Here is a 21,505-nt window from a genome sequence, read left to right as displayed (position 1 = left end):
GAGACACACCCCTCCTGTGTAAACGTTACAAATCAGGCGTATCTAATCCATTATTCACTGGCGGCTGCTGCTGCTTCCCGCTTCCATCTCTTATTTGGAGGTAGCGCTCACGCCAGAAATGTCACGGCGGTGTCATGTGGCAGGCGGTATTGGTTTAGCTAAGCCGGGTTTTAATGTCACTCTTGCTCGGTGGGTGCACATGGAGCAGATCAGGACAAGCGCTCCAGGCCGGGTCTGGGCTGCAGGACTCAGGGTGGCAGCTGGACAGCAGGAAATCCCATTATTATTTTCTGCTCCCCTCTCCTGTATTATCATTTTTGATCTTTTTTTACGCCTGTGGCTATTAATCGTGATATTTTTATTCTCAAGTTTCCAGCAGCATCAATGGGAAAAGCGCATTCGCCAGCCTGACGTGACCCAAGTCTCCGAACGATTATGTATAGTTTTTCATTTGCAGTCTGGAAGCGGGTAACCTGCCAAGAAGCCCAGCCAGGCCCAGCCAGGCCCAGCCTTGCTGAGCATCTCTGCAGCGGGGCTTCCCAAGCTTTGGGACAGTGAGGCAATCCTCACCTGCCAATGTTTGCACCTCTCACAGAAGCTATTTCAAGGAATAAGGGGGAAGAACGTTACAACATTAATGCTTCATCCCTCTGCTCTACGAGCTTGGCACTGAAACACCTGCAGGGAAGTAGGAAACAATTAGAATGAAAAGATAATTTGGTGAGGCAGCACTCAGTAATGAAGCGCGGTGTAACGCCAAACGCTACAGCTGAAGAGAAACTGCTGGGAAAAGAAGGAAGGGCCTTAAATGGATGGCTACAGCTACAGATTCGGATACAGTTCAGGGTAAGTAACAGGTTTGCTTGAGCAGAAGCAGCGTATCACCAAGATGAATAGCTACAAGAAAAACTGTACTGTAGTAGAATTACTCATTGGATAAGCCATAAGTGAATGGCACGCTGAATTACAAACATCCTGTTAAATGAACAAAAATACTTTATGGAAAAAAAAAAGTGAACTGTCTTCATGAACACAGCTGGTTCAGTGGAGAACAAAGAACAATCCTGAACCGGAGCCCGCGGCTCCGGGACGCGGGTTGTCACAAGAACTCGGTTGTGACCGGCGGCTCCTCCCGCCCAGGGCGGCTGCCATCGCCACCCGGGGCTCAAACACCCATCGCGGGGCAAACCAGCCCCGGAAACGGCAAAAGAACCCCGAGGGTTGTGTGAAACGCTCCGCACGCCTCAGCACGACACCGGCCACAGGGCTCGGGAAACAGCAGCACAGACGCCGAACGGTTCGCTTTTAGCTTAAAAGCGCTTAAAAATGGCTCTCACCGGGTCACGACAGGCTGCGCGGTACTGCGCGTTCTCATTGTAGCAGTGCAGCGCTTTAAAACGTTCGTTCTAGTTCAGTTCATCTCTGCTTTATTGTAGCGACCTCTTAGGAATACAAGTTTGACACCGACCTCTTGAACAGAGTAACTCAGCTCAAACGCTTAAGGCTCATTTGTTATCATTTCTTTTTAAAGACACGTTTCCTTTGCTCCCATCTGACAATGAACACGCGTTTGTACAGGTGAGGTCGGCACCATACAGAGCGTTAGTACCGTGGGTTAACACCGGGGTTACGGTGATTTCTTGATGCAAAAGCATCAACATGCCAGACAACGAGAACATTTGCGCACGAGGGAAGCGAACATCGCACCATCAAGCTGCTCCAGCTCTTCACAGTCGTCTTCAGCTCAGACTTCCTAGCGAAGGCTGGAGAAAGGTGAGCCTGAGATCAGTTCTACCTGCTGATCCGCTCTGAACCTGAGCCAGGCCAGCAACTCAATGGCCGCATTCTCCTCCCACACCTGGGTACGTACGCAGCCTTGTAATTAAATATCCTGTTGGCAGCAATGTCCTGGTTCAGTAAAGCTGCAGAGACAGGGGCAATTTTAAGACTTGGACTGTTACTTATATTCATATGGATTAAACGCCTTTTAGGAGTCGTGACATTTTCAATAGTCACATTAAAAACAGGACTGTGTCTGCCCACTAAGGAACTCGTTAGCAGCTCAGCATAAATTGCCGTCTTGAACCCAGTTCTCCCCTCAATAAGCAACAATGTTCACTAGGTTAGAGAAAGTAACCAAATATCCAAGTGGAGAAAGTCTGCCCTGTGAAACCACTGAATTTGCACTGGATTTGGGGACGTGAAAGGTGGCAAAGAACGCGACTGCTGACAGGGATCCCAGCTGAGCTCTCCAGCTGCTCTCGGGCAGTCTAGAAAACCCGACTCATTTTAGTTTGGGGAAAATTCTGATAAAGAGGATCATGCTGATGAATATAAAACAAACTACAATTAACATTATCCACAGCAGCCAGTTGACTGATTTCTTCGCGTGCTGCTCGAGGCGGTCGGATTCATCCTTGAGCTTCTCGAAGTTCTGGTCTGCCATCCGCAGAGAGTGCGAGAGCGTCTGCGGGGCAGAGGGAACAAAGGTCTGCATCAGATTGGGACGTTCTGACGCCGTTTCTTCCAACAAAGAAAAGGTTCAATTGCATAGAGACAGATCCAAGCCTCCCCACTCTAATCCCACCTGGAACCAAGTTACATGTACAGTATTTAACACATTAGCACTTTAACCTTCTCAGTTGCAAAACGGAGAGGTCAGAACTCGAACACGCGCTACCTGGTTATCTTGTTTGATCACATTCTGCGCGGCCAGAGTGTTGTTTTTGAGGCTGCGGGCCAGACTGAGCATTTCCTCGGCCAGCTTGTCCTGCACGTCCTGGTGGTGCTGCAGCACGGCGTCCAGCTCCACCGCCGACTGCTTCTCATCGGCCGCCAGGCCCCTGCAAGAGCGCCAGGGGACACACACGGGGTTTGCACTTCCCGGGGGGCGACCTCCCAAGGGCTCCCCAGACTCTGCAGCTCTCACAGTTAAATCAACTGAGGCCACATGGCGGTTTGCACCAGGAGGACCTTCACCCAAACGGAAGCGCACCTGTGATTTAAAGGGCAGCGGGAAAGCAGTTCCCAAAAAAACACAGCATCAGAATAAGAAATTTTGACTTACTTGCGCTTCCTTATGTTTAACTCCTCAGCATCTGGAAAAAATGAGTTAAATTTGTGGTTTAGCACGTTATAAATTGCCACGCGATCAGAAGCTGAACAACTTTTCTCTCAGGGGTTTTCAGACGTCCGCATCCTATTTGGCCCCCGACCCCAGGGAATATGGATTTCAAACACCCCCCTGCTTCCCACAGGGAAAAGACAACACGCAACACCGACTGCACGGCGGAGAGAACAAACAGATGAATCATATCCCTGAGGGCACCGTTTAAGCCGCTGTGTCTTGGTGTTCTCTTTCAGGACACGTTACGTTGGCCCAGATCCAAGCACTGCAACAGTAGCTATGGAAACTGCACATTAGTTCCTACCAGTCCCTGCACGGCTGTATATTTAAGAGGAATCGAACAACGCCTACTCACACGATCTGCTCAGAGCCACAGAGAACAGAAGCCACAATAAAGGTAAATTGTCCTTGCTAATTCTATAATTAGAATGTCTGTTTCCATGTGGATTCTAGGAAAATGGGTTCCTGCGTGTCCCTGCTGCCACACTGATAACAACACCCGGGCTTTAACTGCGAGGGGGTTTGGGTTTGTTTTGAAAATCTGCTATCTTGAAAAGAAGTGAGCTACTCAATTAAAAGTGCATCTGCCAGTCTCTAATACTGACCTTCCTCCCCCTCTCTCTGTAAGTCCCAGGTTAACTACGATTAGAGGAAACAAGACTAAACTTACCATCCACAGCCAAGGGGTCCTGGGGGGCAGAAAGAGAAACAGAACAGAAATGACAAAGGGCCAGCGATAAAAGACAACCCCCCAGACCCAGCCGAGCGCCCGCGCCCCCCATTTACTGCCCAAACAGAAAACAGCGGCTCCCCACCCAGCCTGGGGCACGTCTGAGGTACAACCGGCAACGGCAGCTGAACGCAACAACAGGCCACCCAGAAACCAGCAACGACGAACCGGCAGCACCAGAACATACCGTACCGAGCAGCTCGCTCCTCATCCTGCCCGTGCAGCGAGCCTTGGTCTGCAGGTGCACGGTTTTGGTGGCCGGGGTTCTCTCTTTGGTCGTCGTGGGCGTGCGGCCGGGGGCCAAGAACTGATTAGCCAGAGCCTTCTCACTTGACGAAGGCTGCGAGTGGGAAAAAGCAGTGAAAAGACACGAATATCACAAAACCCCAGTGCATTTATTCATCTTTTTATAAAGATTGACTAATAAGACTTTAGCAAGTGTTATTTTGAGAGAAGAGATAAAGGCGAACACAGGAACCAGGCAAAGGGTGAACACAGGCAGAGAACATTCCAGCCTTGTCAAGCTGCAGTAGCAGATCTCACCAATTTTTCAGCTTCCAGAAGCCCCTTCAGGAAGTCCACCTTGCGCGAGTATTCACTCAGCAGCTCCGGGGCGGGCTTGCTAGTGGAATGGAAAAGTAATAACACAAACCCAGAAGTTATCTCTATTTTCTATCGCTCAGGTGATTTTCCAAACAACAATAATTTAAAAAAACACCCAACGAACAACACAAACACCCCCAAAAAACCTGACAGAACCCAACCCATGGTTCTTCAAGGTTTCTATTGCTGAGGAGGCTGAGGAGGCCCCGAGGCCCAGCCCGGGACTCACCAGGCCTGCAGCTTCAGCTCCCGCAGCATGTCCTCCAGAGCCGCCACGTACTGAGGAGAGAAAGCTTGTGAGTGGGAATATTGCGCGGCAAAGCCCGGCGGAGGGCGAGGCCGGGTCTGAGCGCTCCGCAGCGCCCACCGGCCCCGTTCATCTGGACTGAGCGGCGGGAGGTTCCGCGCTTCTCCCGGCCGCTCTCCCCCGGGGCCGGGCCGGTCTCACCTTCTCCAGCCGCCACTCCTCGGGCTCCCGCCGCTCCGCCGCCAGCGCCTCGCAGCGGCTCAGCAGCCGCATCAGGTTCAGCTCCAGCCGCGTCGCCGCCATGGCGGGCGGGCGGCGGCGGAAGCTGCCTCAGGGGCCACTTCCGGGAGGCGGGCGCCATCTTGAGGCGGGGCGCAGGGAGGGGCGGGGCGCCATCTTGGGGCGGGGCGGGAGGCAGAGTTTTATTAAAAAATAAAGACAAAAAACCCCCCCAACCCAAAGCACAAACCGACCAAACAACAGAAAAACCCCACAAAATCAAACAAGACCACAACACCCCCTCAAAAGCCCCCGAAGGGCCCTCCACACGTCAGCAGAGGCAGCTGCTGCTCAGGGTGTGGTGGCATCGCCGCCGTCCTGAGGCAGCACCTGAGCGGAGCTGCGATCTTCCTGCAGCGTCCACACAGGGACTCCAGATCAGTTCCGTGAAGGGCCGGGGCTGCTGCTGCTTCAAAGCGGTTTGTGGCCACCGGCACCTCCCCCCCAGGGTTCCACCTCAGAGGAGGCAGCTCCCGCAGCGCCACGGCCACCAGGGCCACCAGGGCCACCAGGGCCACCCCGGCCACCCCGGCCACCGCGGCCACCCCGGCCACCGCGGCCACCCCGGCCACCGCAGCCCTGCTGCTCCACGGCACAAAAACAGCCCCGGGTGACACCCCCGGCTTCGCTTCAGAGCTTCCGCCTCCATAAAACTATTCCCAGTGCTTTCTGAAGTCTCGCACAAAGATACGCGGCTCTGATCAGAGGCTTCCAGCCAAAGGAACTGTGCGCTAGACAAGGCAGACATGGACTAACTAACACGTGTATTTTTAAAAAGTGCAATGTATTAATGAACGTTTTTATATATTTTGGTCTCAGTTAAGGCTATTACAACATCAACAGCTCTGTAAACCACACAGAAAGTTGTCATACAAACATAAAAATTAAGGCAACACACACTGACGCAAACTCACTGTTGGTCCCGTAAGAGTCCATTGTAAGGCGAATGGAAAAAGGCACGACAGCAGAATCAAGGGACTTGTTTTCCTCCTGTACACTCAACCCATGTGTTTTACTCCACGTAAGTTTTACGCTCTACTTTCTTCGCAGGGTTTTAATTTAAAGTGAAGAATATTTGTTTTAGACAACCTTGTTCGGCCCTTACAGCACTGTACGCTTCACAGCCTCCAAGGGTTAAAGGCAAAGCTGCGGTCGACTTCAAAAACCAGTCCAGACAGCTGACGTATTTCACTTCTCTACACAGGGACGTGAGAGTAAGGGTCCGAAAACCTCCGTTTTACTTTTGCTGTTGGTTCGTATTCATCCAAGAGTTCCTGAGCGTGGGCCATCGCAGACCCTTGTGCAATGTATACAGAGTGGATCTTATCAGTTCGCCTCGCGGGCTGCTCCCTTCGTCTCACCACCACTTGAGACCCCTCGTTAGCTGAAATCCCGCCCTGGCTTTCCGTACATTTGAAAATCCCAGGAGGAAGTTTTATATTTGCTGTTGGCATCACCGGGGTTCGACGGGGCACTTTAATCCTGGACAGCGTTAAGGACGATCTGTGTCTCGAAGGCAGGGATGCAGTGGAGGAGTTTGAAGAGGTTTGCAAAAGAGAAGGCACTTTGCAAATGTCTTTGGCAGGCACGCTGGAGCTCTGAGCACGGCAGTGAAGTCCAAGAATCGCTTTAAAGAAACAAGACACTTAGACACTGAGAGCGTGCATAAAAATGTAACTTGATACAAGCAACTGCGACCAGATAACATCTGGTCACCTGGCTGTACGCAGTGAAAGATGTAGAATAAAAAAAGCACACACTACCTTAATACTGACCTTCGGTATCCCCCCGGCCCGGCCGATCCTCCAGCAGGCTCTCGGTGCTCGCTGACGTCTCCGAGTCCACGTTCTCCTCATCAGAGCCGCGCTGATCAAGCTCAGGTAACCGGTAAGTTATATCCTCCCTATGGCAAAACAGAGACTGGAGCGCTATAGAAGGACGGTACCTCTGATACGAGCAGCTCTATTCAGCAGCTATTTCAGAGGTAAACCTTCCCGTGTGTAGCCATTAAATATTCATTCTCATGGTGTTTCCTCTCAGTTAATTCTTTGCATTTTCCTTGTCACCTTCATAAAAGCCTACAGAACACGATTAACTAGATGACGTTGGACAGAAGGCACACTGCTTTACTGCCTGTGTCCCCTCCAGCCGCAAAGAGCACAACCTACAGAGGTAAAGGGCGACGTACTTCTCCTCTTTGATGGACTGTATGCGGTCAATGAGAATCTCCTTCTCGCGGTTATCGGCTTCGGAAACCTCCTCCTCTTCGCACAGCAAGTCCAGTTCCGAGCTGCCACTGGCGCTTCCTCTGGCCTGCGAGCTTTTACTCTGCAAGACAAGCGCGCGTGTAACACAGCTCAGTCCGCAGAAGCAACACAAGTCCTGAGTGTCTACGAGTTGCAAGGTGGAAGACAAATGAGCAGCTCAAACTCATGACGGGATGGATGAAGAGCTGTTAGTTACCCACACGAACTTTCCAAAAGTAACAGAAATGCTTCTATTCACCTGATTTCTATGGTTTTGTTACTTTTTGTTTTTGAAGCATAGGAATTTGATTTACCAGCCTCAGCTTAGTTTTAGTAGTCACTTATAAGTAACATTATTACATCCAATACAAGTTACATTCAGGATTTCTGTAAAACACCAAGTGAGGACAGAACCAGCCCTGCATGCAGTCTGGGGAGAAAGTTGCACCAAACATGCAGCCTCGGATGTTCAAAAGAGTATTTAAAACCACGTTAAAATATGCATAGTGAGTATTTTAGTCATGCAATAAGAAAACCCACGTGCACTTTGAAGGTACGTACCAGCATCCCCTCATACGGGGAAGAAAACCCAAGTTTTACAGGCCAGAGCTAAAGAGAGATGGAGACCAAATTCACTATATCAGCTTCTGAGCAGACAGTTTGGTTTGTTTCAATCAGTACAACAAACCCAAAAGAACAAGTGTATTTTTGCATAGTTTTCCCCGCCTCTGGAGCGAAGGAACTTTCCCCACGTAGAGTCTCAGCAGCCTCAGTTCTGCCTGAATTACATGGACACAGATCTGCAGCGCTGCGAGAGCAGATCCCACCCTGCACCTTCCCTGAGCAGACTCCAGGGGGGGTGGATATTTACTTAGAGCTCCTACCTACAGCTTTGGGCAAGTGTAACTCCCTTTGCTTCTTATCTTGCAGTTGGTGTTTGGCTTACTGAATGGGCAGGACAGGATAAATAACAGCACAACCCTTCCCAAGAAACTGAGGGGACGCTTTCTGCCCAGCGGTGTGGTTCTGTGCTTTATTTCAATACTTACTGTATTCTGCCGAAGCAACGAGAGTCGTCGAAAAGCAATGCTCTCGGCTGCTTCCAGCTGATTTATTTCATCCATTTTTACCTTGTACTTCCTTATCTGTTCCTTTATGAGCATCTCGATACACCTGGACAAAAGCACAAGAGTTTATTGAGCAGCTTCATAGTGTTTTCACTGGGGACAGACGTGAGGCCAGTCATGCAGGGGGATGGCGAGGGACGCTCGGAGAGCCGGAGCTGCTGGAGGGTGAGGAAACCAAGAGGATCAAGGGCTTCCTCGGTTGCCCAGCAAAGCTCTGCCATGGGAGTGCAGGTGGCGCCGCACTCGCTCCGTTGCTCAGGGAACAACGTGTTTGCTTGTGGGAGCTGCAGCAGCGTGTTGGCGTAAATCATGGGCTTGACGTTGGGGTGAGGCTGGGGGGGGAGGGGGGGCCAGCGGGGGGTGGGGTCAAGGCTGCCCCTCCCCCACCCCCCACCCAGATGCCAAATAGTGAGCCTTGGGGGGGCTATGGGGCTGCCAAATAGTGAGCCTTGGGGGGGAATGGGGCTGCCAAATAGTGAGCCTTGGGGGGGCAATGGGGCTGCCAAATAGTGAGCCTTGGGGGGCTATGGGGCTGCCAAATAGTGAGCCTTGGGGGGCTATGGGGCTGCCAAATAGTGAGCCTTGGGGGGCTATGGGGCTGCCAAATAGTGAGCCTTGGGGGGCTATGGGGCTGCCAAATAGTGAGCCTTGGGGGGCTATGGGGCTGCCAAATAGTGAGCCTTGGGGGGCTATGGGGCTGCCAAATAGTGAGCCTTGGGGGGCTATGGGGCTGCCAAATAGTGAGCCTTGGGGGGCTATGGGGCTGCCAAATAGTGAGCCTGGGGGGCTATGGGGCTGCCAAATAGTGAGCCTTGGGGGGCAATGGGGTTGCCAAATAGTGAGCCTTGGGGGGGCAATGGGGCTGCCAAAGAGTGAGCCTTGGGGGGGCAATGGGGCTGCCAAAGAGTGAGCCTTGGGGGGCAATGGGGCTGCCAAATAGTGAGCCTTGGGGGGCAATGGGGCTGAGAGGAGAGGGTGAGGAGAACCAAGGATCAAGGGCAGAACCTGCTCCGAAATTATCACGGGTTTTCAAACATGCAGGGGACAGTTTAATTCTATACCCTACTATTTATTACGGCTTGTATGTCAGCAAAATATATATGATTAGTGTACAATCCCACTAAAATATGATCTTGATGTAAAATGCAATCTTGATATTGAAGGTTTATAAATCATCCTACTTTATGTTTTCAGATTTCGGAGGTGGAAGGGGTCGGAGAAGGGCCTATCAATCCGCAGCACCAGAGCCAGAGTTTCTCAACTCTTGACCCTCAGCTTCAGGTTGGTATGAACAAGGTTGTACCAAGCGCGGGGAGCAGCACTGCCCTGCCACCGCATTTCAAAGTCCTACTTGCAGCAGACTCTCGAACTTACATGGTTGTTTTCGAAACATCCTTCATGCTGGTTAAGGGGTCAGAGGTATCAGGACAACGCAAGAGGCACGGAGCGAAAACAATGGCCAAGGCGTTGGGTGACATGCGGTTGACGTCTTCGATCAACGCCACTCTGAAATGCCATGTTCAGAACAAGAAAACAAAGACTTTTAAAGCAAACTTTCCTAGAATACAAGCAATCTGGTCACACAACTAACACGAAAGGGAGCCTCCAGGGTATGAAGTACATACAGCACTTCAAAGAAGTGTTTTTCAATTATTTTACACATACTAAAGTAGGGAAAGTTTGATGCGTCCGAAAAAGGAGCAGGAAGCCACCCAGGCTAAGCTGGTCTGGCAGTCTCTCCAAGTACGTCTGGTGCCTCAGTGCCTCCTCTTTAGAAATCCCTTTTCCCTGTGTTAATAGGACCACTTGGAAAATGACCAAGTTCCTTGGCTAAGAGCAGCCCCTTCACCAGTGCCACTTATCCCAAGATCTCCTCTCCTAATGAAGTAATTAAACGCATTACTTGACCAGATGGAAGATGAGTCGCTCCAAGGTGTTATGATTTGCTTGCGGAAGCTGTTCGAGGACGCTGTAAATGGCACAGAGCTGCTCCTGTTTTTCGGGTAGTTCTGCACAAGGGGAGAAAGCACAAGATGAGAACTGATGTGCAACACTAACCTGAAACCATCTGGCCAGCGAGATCTGGTCCAGGACATCAAGGAGAAGAAAACATGGGATGAAGGGAAACCTTCAAACATCTCCAAAACCTACCTACAGCTCGCAGAAAATCGTTGTACTGCGCAGACGTCATGAGTGGGTCTGGTAATTCCCGCAGCCATTGCTTAAGGATCCCCGTAATAGTGTGAATGGGGTAATTCTCCAGTTTCACCGAGTGTGGATCTGAAAAGAAATGTTTTCTTTTGAGCGGCTTGTTCTTTCGATGTACTGAATGGGACCTCAAAGAAATAAGAGTGGAAATATTCAGGTCTCCTGTTCACCGAATCAAAGTGGCAACTTGGAAAAAAAGAAGTGTGTTGATAGTCACTTATACGTACTGAGGAGCTTTTTCCAGCCAACAAAAACAACAGAGGCCACATGGCCACCAAAAAGCTGGTTTTAAAACACTCCAGAGTGGCAGATACTTCCAGATGGAAGAGAATTGCGAGGAAAACTGGTGTCATACAAGGAAGTCAAAAGGGTGCACAACATTGCCTGACCTGCTTGCAGCAACTGTTTCAGCTCCTTCATTCGATTTGCTGACCCCGATTTCCTGTAAATGCCCTCGGTGTAGAGCCCGTGCATCTCCACGTACTCCAGCAGCTTCTCCAGGACAACGGGCACCGAATTTCTCTCACTGGTCAGGGAACTCACACACACCCCAAAATGACGTGGTTCTGCATCCTGTTCGTTCTGGAATCAAAACAGGTCAAGCACTATGAAAACCAGTTCCCAAGCGAGAAAATTCCATTGTTTCATGCTGCAATTAGCTTATGCTTCCAGAAACAAAAGCCGAGTGTTTTATTCTAGCTTGATACAAGCCTTGGATCATAAGGCAGGTTTTTGGAGCTGCAGCAATAAAGAAACTTTAGGGCACACAGGGGAGGATTTCTTCAACAGCTTGTCCAACACAGCACACATACTTTTAAGGAGAAGTTCCCAAATTAGCTTGAGTTTCACCTTTTATAAGCTTAAGGAGGAGGTTGAGGCGCTGAGGACCATCAGGAGTGTGACAAGGAAATGGACTGGTGGAGTAACTCCCTGGCGCCGCTCAGAGAGGCTCCAGGGGACACCCCCCGAAAGGTGACGAACCCCTTGCCCTGTCGGGCAGAGGGAGAATCCCTGAGACAGCCCCTGCCTGTTGCTGTCGGGCAGAGGGAGGGGACAGAAAAGATGACGAGGCTTGGAAGCGAGTTCCAGTTCGGGCCTTGGGCACCCCCCTCCCTGCCTGCTCTGCTTCCCCAGGTGCCGCCCGCCATGGGTTTGAGGCCCTGGATCTTGAAGAGCAAGTTGAGAGTCTGTGGGTGAAAGTTAAGGGGCAAGCTGGCAAGGGTGATACTATTGTGGGCATCTACTACAGGCCACGAGATCAGGGTGAGGAAGTTGACGAGGCCTCTGCAGACAGCTGAGAGCAGCCTCACAGTCACAGGCCCTGCTTGTGCTGGTGGATTCGAACTTCTGCCAAGAAAAAGCAGCATTTAGTACGCGACTCGTATCACAGCACTGCATCCCAGATGTACCGTTCTTACCTTTTTTCCGCAGGACGTACAGCTGCTCTGTATCTTGGACATGCATTTCTTGTGACAAGTCAACTTGCAAACTAGAGAGAGAAGCAATTGTTACAAACATTCCAAATCACACGAAGATGCCGAGCACCTTGTCTCATTCACTTACTACGTAACCCGCATGTACTTCTCGCTAAGCCACCCCAGCCCAGGTTACAAGCGATTTGCACGTGTTGTAAACGGAGCGGGAAGGAGGCGATTCCACTCACCGCTGCACAGACAGGCCTTCTCCATGGGCCAGATGTAGGACGCGCAGTGCTCGCACGACTGCCGGATGCTCACTTGGTAGCTGGTGAACACGTGGCCGTTGTGTTCTTCAATCTGGTAGGAGCAAGGAAGCAATAAACAAAACAAAACAAAAGTTCAGTACAAAATCAAGCTCTTCCAACATTTTCTCTGTGTTCTGTGAGTGCAGCTGTGAACTTTGATTATTGCAAAAAGAAAAGTACTTACTGCACGATCTTGTTTTCGTTTCTTCTTCTGGGCTTTGGTTTGCTGCAGAGCACAGAACCACCGTTAGTTTTTGACATTCAGACAGTCTATTCCCTTTTTTTTTCCTATTCAGTTTCCCCAACTCTGTTTCACCCCCAGACATTTGAGCCCCTACACTGCAGCTTCAGCTCAGTACAAGGGTTGTCTGAGCTGACACCGGCAACTTCCTAAAAACCCCAGTGCTCCCTGCCCTGAGGACAAAGCAGTTCTGGCTCTAACGCCTTCGGAGGACTAAGCTTTCACCAAAGAAAATGCACAAACACTTCAAGATTCTGAACATCTTAAGAGCGAGTTAAATAATGAGCAATTCCAACAAGGTGCATCAGCACTCAGAATCTGTTCTATGCGTGATTCACGTGTGGAAAGTGTTTCACATGTAATGAAGAACGCTATGGAAAAGGTTTCTGAGGTAACGCAGGTTCCTTATCCTATAAGAGTAACGTTGTTCAATCGGCCCATCAGCCAGTGTCAGTGTGGTTTATACCTTGGGCTGCTCAGATTCCTCTTTTTTCGTATATCCTCTGATGAATTCATCCAGAAGGGATTGGAAGAGATTCAAAACCAGCTTGACTTCTTTCTCTTCCCTTTTTTTGGCCAGATTTGTAACTAGAAGCTGGTAATTTTCCACCAGATCTTTGTAGCCAACGTGGATTTGCCCATTCTAGAGAAAGAAAAAAAAAATATTATTCACAAGATAGTATTTCTGGATAAGGTTGAGACAGTTTTGTATTGTGCGTGTTTAAGTTCAGAGGTGAGACAGAGTGCTCGCAATTCAAGAGAGCGGCCACGACGACACAAACGAGCACAGTTCCATTACACCGGGGAAGGGCGCGCGGCCGAGACGCGGCCGTGTCGGGAGATTGGAAAAGCTGTCGGCTCCTCCCCGGTGTTTGAACACAGCACCGTGAGGAGGCTGAAGGCAGCAAAATCCGTCCATTTCTAAAAATGCGTTATGGCTGAGTGAATGAGAAACGGGAAACAAACCAGCCTGCTTACGATTACAGTGGAACTGGAAAACGTTCTTTTTTAAGTCCAACAATCAGCTTTGAATTTAAGCTGAGAATTGCTTTGTCAAAGAGGCCAAGCGTTTCAACTGCAGACGATTCATTCATCGCCTACCAACTTACTACTTACAGGAGCAGAGTACATGGTCTTGATGTTTCCTCTAAACTTCTCTGTGGCTTCAAAAAACAAGCATTCGACACCAGACTTCTGGGAGCGCAAGTCGTTGATCTAGAAGGGAAACACATCTGCATCAAATTTCACTAAAACAAGGACATCCAAGCAGTGTTGAGCTTCAGTTGCTGGGCTTAGTCACCTATGACCACTCCAGTTACCTAAAATAACATCTCTTAATGCATTGTGATGGTACAAAAATAGGAGTCAGGTAGGTAGGTAGGCTCTAAAGAACTCGATTTCCTTACAACTCATGCTTCTTTTTTACAAATACTTTTGCTGCTCTACACAAATGTTGAGCTAATACAAATGCCAACAGGATTAAATATAATACAATGGACTCACAGACTTAAAGGAAGGAATAGGAAGCATCTTAATACAGACCTCATTCGGTCGAGCTACCAAATCAACTCCCCTTGGCTTTAAATCATCATATAAACTCACACCCAGAAAAGCAGTCTCTGAAATTCCACACAAACAGTGAACATACACCTGAATTTTATCGTAGTGCCTTTTACCTTGTTCAGGAGGAACTCATCAAGGTGTTTCAGCTCATTGGCGTTCGCGATCTCCCGGGCCATGGACGCTCTCCAGTTCTGAGACACGCTCGAGATCTTGCTGATCTTTATGGTCCGGTTCTTCTTTGCTTTGCTGCTCTCCTTCGCAGGGCGCTCCCCTGCCTGGGGGCGACTTGCCTGCCCAGAAGAAGCTGGGAAAGAAATTGATTTGGATATTAAAGCAGGATGACGGAGTTTTGCAGCGTTTATTTCCTCAGGAGCCATGCAAAACTTTACAGAAAAGATGCTTATTAGTAAGCTGGGGATTAAGTCAAAGAAACTCACCTTCTGAAACCTTCTGGCTTCCTCCTGGGTCTGGAAAGAGAATACAAGATACAAGGGAGAGGCCGTCTCCTTCATCAATCACATCGGGACTCTCCCTTGGAACCTTCTTATCCGGCTTTTTCCCCAAAAGTCTACGCAAAGGACTTTTAAAAGCAGACCTGAACATAAAAGCAGATACAAGTTTGTCAGATGAGTAATGGAAGTTGGCTCTAGGACAAGAGGCTCTTCTAACAGTCCAGCTACACCCAGGACGGGATTAACCTCCACTAACGTCCCTAAGGCCCAGCCTGCAGAACAACTGAGCAGCAGGGAAAAGGCAGGACAGTCTGAACGCACATCTGGACACTGTGATATCTACTAGATTAGAGCACTAACTACCTTGAACGTACACGGAGACAACACATCACAGACCCGGGACATCACTTCTGGCTCAAGGAGTCCCTGAGCTGCAGATGCCAAAGCTGGAGGAGCAGGGAAGGCAATGGCATCATATTATTTTTCGCTTGCTGGGTTCTTAAACTGTTCTCGTGGTGTCCTGTTTCTCAGTCTGGATGACCTACCGTACACTACACGGATCTTTGATCTGAGCCTGGATGGTGGTTCTTCAGTTAAAAAGAACCACTTGAAAGACAAGTGTTATGAACCAGTGGAAAATCTCCCCCCCTTTTCCTTTTCGTTAAGGCAGGTCAGGCACACACGGGATACGCACTTGGTGTCTATTTGCTGACTTGCTGACTGCATGGAAACCGCTGCATCTGAGGTAGGTAAGAGGTCACCGGGCTTCTTTTGCACAGGATATTTCTTGCTGCCTTTTTCTTCTTCTATCGTATCTGGTGATTGCTGCAGCAGAGAGGAGGAGCAGTCAAAAGAACTAAATATTAAGTGAAACAGATTCTTTAAATGGTTTTAAAAACTAGAATGGTGGAAAAACGTTTGCTTGAGGACATAACACTTTATTCAATAGATATTAGCTTACTAATATAAGATCCAAGTATATTTAATGCTTTGATCAAGGGTCCATTTATTAAAAATTAACTTTTCAAATTGTACAGTATTTGCTAATGATTTGCACCAGTACCTGATTCATGGCAACAGATTGGGCCAGTGCTGAGAGATCACTTAACGAAGACGAACTCCCCTTCTTCCTGCAATGTTACAAGACTAGTTTCAGAATATATATTTTCTAAAAGTCTGTAGCCTCTTAGTATTTACCACTTTTTAAATACCCCACATAACAATGTTACATCTGAGAGAGAATCCTGATCAACTCTTGCAACTCCCTTTTGAATGCAAAATGTATTGGAGAAGTAAAAAACTGGGTACGCCAGATTTCCTGCCGTATCAGGATGATGCTTGCAAACCGCAGGCCAAGAACATCTTGTTTTCAATGGTCAAAAGAGGCATGAAAATAAACTCCAGCCACTACTTTAACCGAAGCCCTGACTCTCATTTTAATCCAGCGTGGCAGGCTCTGTGTCTTTTGTTCGCTTCTGAAAACATTCGACCCGGACAAATTCAACGGCAAGACCGGGGACCGGCAGCCAAGAGAAAGCAGTGGCTGCTCACAGCTCTATTTTCTCCCAGGCTCTCAGGAGCCCTCCGTCTATTTTTAGATATTACAGATACCTGTTTTGTGAAAAAAGTCAAAATAAGTCGGAAGCTGCTCTTACTCCAGCTGATCCTGAGGAGACTTATCCGCTCGCGTCCGTTCGTCCAGAGACTGGCTGAGCATCTCGTTCTGACCGGCATCGCTCTGCCTCTTCCCTTTCCACTTCTCTCTCTTGTACTTTAGTTTCCCTGGGTCATCCACGTATCTCTGGATCTGGGAAGAAGTGGGACTATCCAGATCTTTGGTTGCCTTCTGAACAAGACGCTTGTTTTTCTCTGCCCAGCATTCAGCTGAACTTTGAAGGCTCCCAGCAGCAGAGAGCGTGTGATGGAGATTCAGTGCAAGATTTGTCGGCCTTTCAGGGCAGGTGAAGCTTTGGCTGCCTTTTATCTGGCTATTTTGATTCCCTTGTGTTTTCATTCCACCAACTGCCTTATCATCTATGTTCTCCCCTTCTGATCCAGGTGGTTGCTCAGGAATAGAGCCGCTTTCTTTTGTCTCGCTTGACACTGGGGTGTCTGAAAGAGCTTTTTCTTCACTGGGACTTTTCCCTCCCTCGTTGCTTCCTTGGGGGACTGTATCTTGTTCTGTGCATTTCTCTAGCCCTGGAACAGTTTCCGGAGCCTCTTCAGAAGAGGTTTGTTCCTCGTGGCACAGCAAACACGGTCCTTTAAAGGAAAACAGGACGTGCTTGTTCTGTAACTCGTTGTGTTCCAGCCCCCTCTGCCGGCGAGATTCGCGTTTCTCTCGGTTGTTTGCTACTTTATCTGAAGCCTCTGCCACATTCTTCTGGGGAAATGCAGCGTTTTCACACGAGCTCATGTTTTCAGCTTCCTCATTTGGAGCTTCGTTTCTGTGCCCAACAGCTTCATCCAGCTCTGACTTGTGTTCCACAGGCAGCGGAGCTGTGGCTGCTTCACTGAGCTCATCCCGGCCCTCATCATTCCCTCTGTCTTGACCTTCCTGCATTTCTCTCTGTTTTTCTTCAGCTTTCTGCTTTTCCATGACCATTTTCTGAAACCTGTTAAGAATTTGTAAGACAAGAACACAAATGTTTAATGCACAGCAGTCAAGAAATGTACCCAACTGTTTAAAAGCAGCAGGTTAAATGGCAGTACAGCCACAAAGTGCAAATACACTTCCAATCCCAGTATGACCACAGGGACGGTTGCTTCCTCAACTGGCCCAGCTGAAGAACGCGCCAGTACTAAGTGCTCAGTCACTCTCCACACACCAGTAGCCATTTGATACCAGCTGCAGTTTCACGTGGCAATAACCATCTTTAAGTTGCTTACTAAGTCAACATATCACACAGAAGCTGAGCCTGGCAAGTGAAGCCAAGTGGTTAAAATGCACGTTTTCATATCCTACTGCTGCTCTTCCCTCACCTCTTGCGCTGGAGATGCCCTCTGACCACAGCTTGCAGGAGACAAATCCTCCTCCTCCGCTCGAGGTAGCGTTTGCGTGCCCTGTGCCTTCGCCACGCCGACTGGATCTCGACGGCAGCGTTGTTCCTCTGCAGCGCCAGCCTGACGCAGCGGGAACGCCAGCACGCCTAAGGGGGGAGATCGCTACAGTAAGAGAGGGGCACCTCACGGTGGGGAGCGTTCTTTGAGCTGATTAAATCATACAAAATTGATTCACAGTTTGTGCAGCTACACCTGTGTCTTTTTGTATAAACAGTTTCAGACAGCAATGAAAAGTTAACTGTCTCACCTCCATGCAACCTGATCTGTCAGCAAGCGTTCAGTAACCCAAAGTTCTTATTAAAAGAAGCTGCAGTAACTCAGAATTCATTTTGGAAGATGTGATACTATCAGTTCGGCCAAGCAGTATCAAAATTAAAACTAACAGGATTTGTTCTTTAAAAAAGAAGACTGGATGAGCTTTCGAGGTCCCTTCCAACCCCTGACATTCTGGGATTCTGTGAAATCTGCCTGATTTCCATGGTTAACTTATCACTAAATTCTGGATTCAGGGAGAATCAACTACAAAGATTTCTAGTCTCCTTTATATGAATGTAAAGTCACCATATTTAAGAACCAACATTTTTTGCAGTTGTTTGCAATATGAACAACTACAACGGAAGATACAGCAAAACCTCAAAACTACTTCCAAACCAGCCTTGTTTGGTTTTAGGAAGACAAGGCCAGTGATTCTTGACGATACCTGTAAAACGATGGCTGCCTGCCGTGTCCTGAGGAAGCGCCTCCGTTCCAAAACCATCCTGAGCCAGCTCTGAAGGAGGATGATTTTCCTGATCACTTCTTTGTGTAGTGTATCCTGTAGCACCTGCCGTTCAGCCTCTTTCATAAAGACCTGCTCGGTTAAAGAGAAGTTCAGCAATAAGGAGTCTCCACTGGAGGTATCTCCATGAGCTAAAAAATGAGCATAGCAACACTTATAACTGAACCAAACCTCACCAGCTGACAAAAAAACAATGAGGCACCTACTGGCACCTGTGTCAACATTGACAGGAGCTAAAACCTGCTAATTTAAATACAAAACGCAGAAGAGAGTAACGTGTAAATGATCTGCCCTCAATTTTGCAGCGTACATCAGTATTTCTTACTGGAAGTAAGAAACAGGAAGTTTCACAGACCTTGGTCGTTCCTATTTGATAGTAGTTTTCATCCAGTTTTAGTTTATGCAAATAAACACAAATGTCTTCCTTCGAGGCTTTGGCATTTTTGGGCAGTAACACCTGAAACTGGTCTATGAATTCCTGCAAAAGCAGAGACAGTAAGAGATCAAGGTTAGAAGGCAATTCGCAAGTTCAGATATTTTAACTGGATTTCTCAAATTAAGCTATCTGTGCTACAGGGTTTGAAAGTACCTATTTCTCACTCCAAATCGAGCTATTTTTTCCTACTTTGTAAAACACAGTCTTCATTCAACCTCTAACAGTAAAGATCACCTATATGTGATCTATAAAGCTACATACACACAGAGCGTTTTCTAGACAACCAGTTCACATACGGAGACAGTAGCGTCAGCACCGGTAGCTCGTACCTGCAGCACGGCCCTCAGAATGCTTTTCCTCCATGCAACAAGTGAACAATTTACTAGTAGATGACTCACACAATAGTTTATACTACAACATGTCACCTCTATCAAAACTACCGTGAACTTTTACAGTTCATTCCAAGTGGTCATGAGCTTCATATAAAGAGAGACACAAAAGACTGCGATGCAATGAGTGCTTTTCCAAAAAGAGTAGCTATTTCTGAACGCATCATCCACTTCCACGTACCTGGAATGTGTATTTGGCACTGTAGCCAGATCTTCTGATCCGCACAGTTTCTAGCATGCCAGTGTATCTTAACTGTTGAAGCACCAAGTTTTCATCAAAAAGCATCTCTTTCTGAAAAACATCAGCAGTGAACAGCTCGTAAATGCCTGAAGAGTCCTATTTCTGTCCAGAAGAAAAAGCACATTCTGGTTTTGGACCCTGGTTGCCCTTCACTTTTGTACAGAACGACAGTGAACAAATCAGAGATATTACAGGGCTGGGAGAGCGAGACCCTCAGCGCTCGGCTCAGTGTTACCTTCTCGGCGTTGGAGCGGATGCAGCGGATGAAGAAGGGCTCAGCTTTACCCAGGGTCTCCAGTAACTTGCTGAGTGAAGTCTGAAACGAAATAGGCAGAAACATTTACTTTGTCTTCAGATATCCCCATTTTGAGTTGCGTTTGGCAGCAGTACAGCTTCTTCCTCAGAAATCAGGTTCTTTCAGGTGTGGTCGCTATACAATCCTATTTCATCCGACATGGAGCTTCCCCCGTATTGCACAGTGGATCCTGGTATTCTTTTTCCTTTTTCTCAAGATAACGAGAAGCGGGGTTTACATATGATGTTACAATAGCGCTCCATCTGCATATAAGGATGAGGCTGATTGTACAAGCAAACTAACATTTCATAGTATAACGGTGATCTCTAAACGTAGTCTAACCTTAATCAAGTAATAAACCTTGCTTTAAATGAATCCAAGGAATAAAAAATAGCTTGTCTTCCAAGCAAGCTCAGCCTAGACCAGGCCAAGGTCTGTTCCCACGAGGTCAGGGTGCACCCACCTGGAACTGCGCGCTGATGCTGGGGGGTTTCTTCTTTTTGTGTAGGTGCAGGAGGGATTTTGTGGTTCGATCATGCAGGGTCATGCTCACGATGAGCTTCAGAGACTTGGAATCCAGCAAGTTCTAGAAGAAAGTTTTCATAATCAACAAACTCTCTTAACTGAAGGGGAAATATTTCCATCTGCATCAAAGTGAGGAAGAAAACAAATCAACTACCTAGAGCTCCACATTAAACGACGTTACACTTCCTGACTGCTTCTATTTTGGACGAAAGAATCTTCTTAAGAGTGAGACTTTTACATTGTCCCATCCCAAGAGCGTAAGGTGAACGAGGTGAATTACGTACACACTCTGTCTGCCTTCCATAACTTGATTAGAAATGGCATCTTTAGTCTAGTTAAACACATGCCAATTCACAATTTCCTCCTGTTCAGCTCTTGTTACAAAGGTGAACAATTACTTATCCTTTAGATTCTCAAAAAGGAAGTTCTAGAGGTTAAAGGATACAACTTCCCTACACTTTGAAACAGTATTTTCTGAAATGAGTTCTATCAATCAAAATGAAAGTTCAAAGTGAAAGAAACAAACAAAAGAAAACTAAATTTACTGAATAACTTTACCTTGGGAATGATCTGCTTTTGTTTGGTACCTCTACTTTTCCTGTTAAAACATTAAAGATCATTTAAGAAAAAAATACACATAATTTTTGGTGATTTCAGCAAACAATAAGTTGGTGCAATTTCTGAGGCAAGATAAGGACAGCAGGAAATCAGCACAAGAGCAGCGGGTGTGTTCGTGCACATCTCTCACAAGTGACCGATGCCAGAAATGCAAACTGCTTCGCGACAAGATTTCGTTTTTAAATTAATTCTGTAGGTATTGGAAGCTTTCAAAGGTGAAACGTTTTCTCTAAAGGTAAAGCTATTAAAAACCGCACTGTTGCATAGAGTGCTCTTGTGGAAGCTTTTCTATTTGGCTAACTCAACAGTCACTGAATTCTTATCATGATACTAAGGCACTATCGCATCAAAACGCAGAAGTTATTGCTGCACCAGAACTGCTGGGAAAGCCCTTAACTGCTCACGGAAGGACATGATCTATAAACTCTTCTCTTCCACTTGAGCTTACCCAGCAGCTCCCTGTTTAACACGCAGCTCTCCTGGCTCCTTCCTTGACTTCCCACATGTCGGGATGCTCTGATCTTGTGCCCGGCAGGAACAGTCCCTGCACACCAACCAACTATCTTGGGCCCCTTTACCTTCAAGCAGCCTTGCCCACGGGATTTCCCCCAGCA

The 21,505-nt window shown here is 48.0% G+C and overlaps 2 protein-coding genes across 11 annotated transcripts in view; both read right to left on the bottom strand.

The window, feature by feature from the left end:
- Positions 1-1,336: 1,336 nt before the first annotated feature.
- USE1 (unconventional SNARE in the ER 1) lies at positions 1,337-5,058 on the bottom strand. Of its 2 annotated transcripts, XM_082071862.1 has the most exons (9): positions 4,909-5,058; positions 4,690-4,739; positions 4,401-4,479; positions 4,045-4,197; positions 3,798-3,816; positions 3,068-3,098; positions 2,681-2,843; positions 2,355-2,467; positions 1,337-1,922 (listed from the first exon to the last, which is right to left on the bottom strand). In XM_082071862.1, exons 1-9 carry the CDS (start codon positions 5,008-5,010, stop codon positions 1,883-1,885), a joined length of 750 nt encoding a protein of 249 aa, XP_081927988.1. In that variant the 5' UTR covers positions 5,011-5,058; the 3' UTR covers positions 1,337-1,882. The 2 variants fall into 2 exon arrangements, with proteins under 2 accessions (XP_081927988.1, XP_081927987.1); XM_082071861.1 differs by having other exon boundaries at positions 1,351-2,467; positions 4,909-5,053.
- A 693-nt stretch (positions 5,059-5,751) lies between these two features.
- The window catches only part of MYO9B (myosin IXB), a 39,547-nt gene continuing 23,793 nt past the window's right edge, over positions 5,752-21,505 (bottom strand). For 5 of the 9 annotated variants that reach the window (XM_082071917.1, XM_082071921.1, XM_082071920.1 and 2 more), the window contains 26 exons: positions 20,832-20,871; positions 20,212-20,334; positions 19,689-19,769; positions 19,394-19,504; positions 18,743-18,865; positions 18,310-18,459; positions 17,529-17,695; positions 16,202-17,161; positions 15,610-15,676; positions 15,241-15,371; positions 14,532-14,689; positions 14,208-14,398; positions 13,648-13,746; positions 12,998-13,174; positions 12,475-12,516; positions 12,231-12,342; positions 11,986-12,056; positions 10,957-11,149; positions 10,511-10,639; positions 10,263-10,368; positions 9,734-9,865; positions 8,282-8,405; positions 7,794-7,841; positions 7,175-7,314; positions 6,762-6,889; positions 5,752-6,613 (listed from right to left, as the gene is read on the bottom strand). In XM_082071917.1, coding sequence (XP_081928043.1) covers positions 6,183-6,613; positions 6,762-6,889; positions 7,175-7,314; positions 7,794-7,841; positions 8,282-8,405; positions 9,734-9,865; positions 10,263-10,368; positions 10,511-10,639; positions 10,957-11,149; positions 11,986-12,056; positions 12,231-12,342; positions 12,475-12,516; positions 12,998-13,174; positions 13,648-13,746; positions 14,208-14,398; positions 14,532-14,689; positions 15,241-15,371; positions 15,610-15,676; positions 16,202-17,161; positions 17,529-17,695; positions 18,310-18,459; positions 18,743-18,865; positions 19,394-19,504; positions 19,689-19,769; positions 20,212-20,334; positions 20,832-20,871 — 4,234 coding nt within the window. In that variant the 3' untranslated portion in view covers positions 5,752-6,182. The other 4 variants (XM_082071919.1, XM_082071922.1, XM_082071924.1 and 1 more) reach the window with 3 other exon arrangements.

This window comes from Streptopelia decaocto (genome assembly GCF_964273445.1).
Source record: "Streptopelia decaocto genome assembly, chromosome: 24".
Lineage (NCBI taxonomy): Eukaryota > Metazoa > Chordata > Aves > Columbiformes > Columbidae > Streptopelia > Streptopelia decaocto.
Note: the sequence above shows the minus strand (reverse complement) of the source record. Positions and strands in the feature narration are given on the sequence as shown.

What these genes read in the sequence shown, in the direction of transcription:
- USE1 (XM_082071861.1), bottom strand. Translation starts at nt 5,010, where the DNA reads ATGGCGGCGACGCGGCTGGAGCTGAACCTGATGCGGCTGCTGAGCCGC. An exon ending in AGGAGTGGCGGCTGGAGAAG is followed by an intron (nt 4,740 to 4,908) that starts GTGAGACCGGCC and finishes TTCTCTCCTCAG; the next exon opens with TACGTGGCGGCTCTGGAGGA. An exon ending in GAGCTGAAGCTGCAGGCCTG is followed by an intron (nt 4,480 to 4,689) that starts GTGAGTCCCGGG and finishes CCATTCCACTAG; the next exon opens with CAAGCCCGCCCCGGAGCTGC.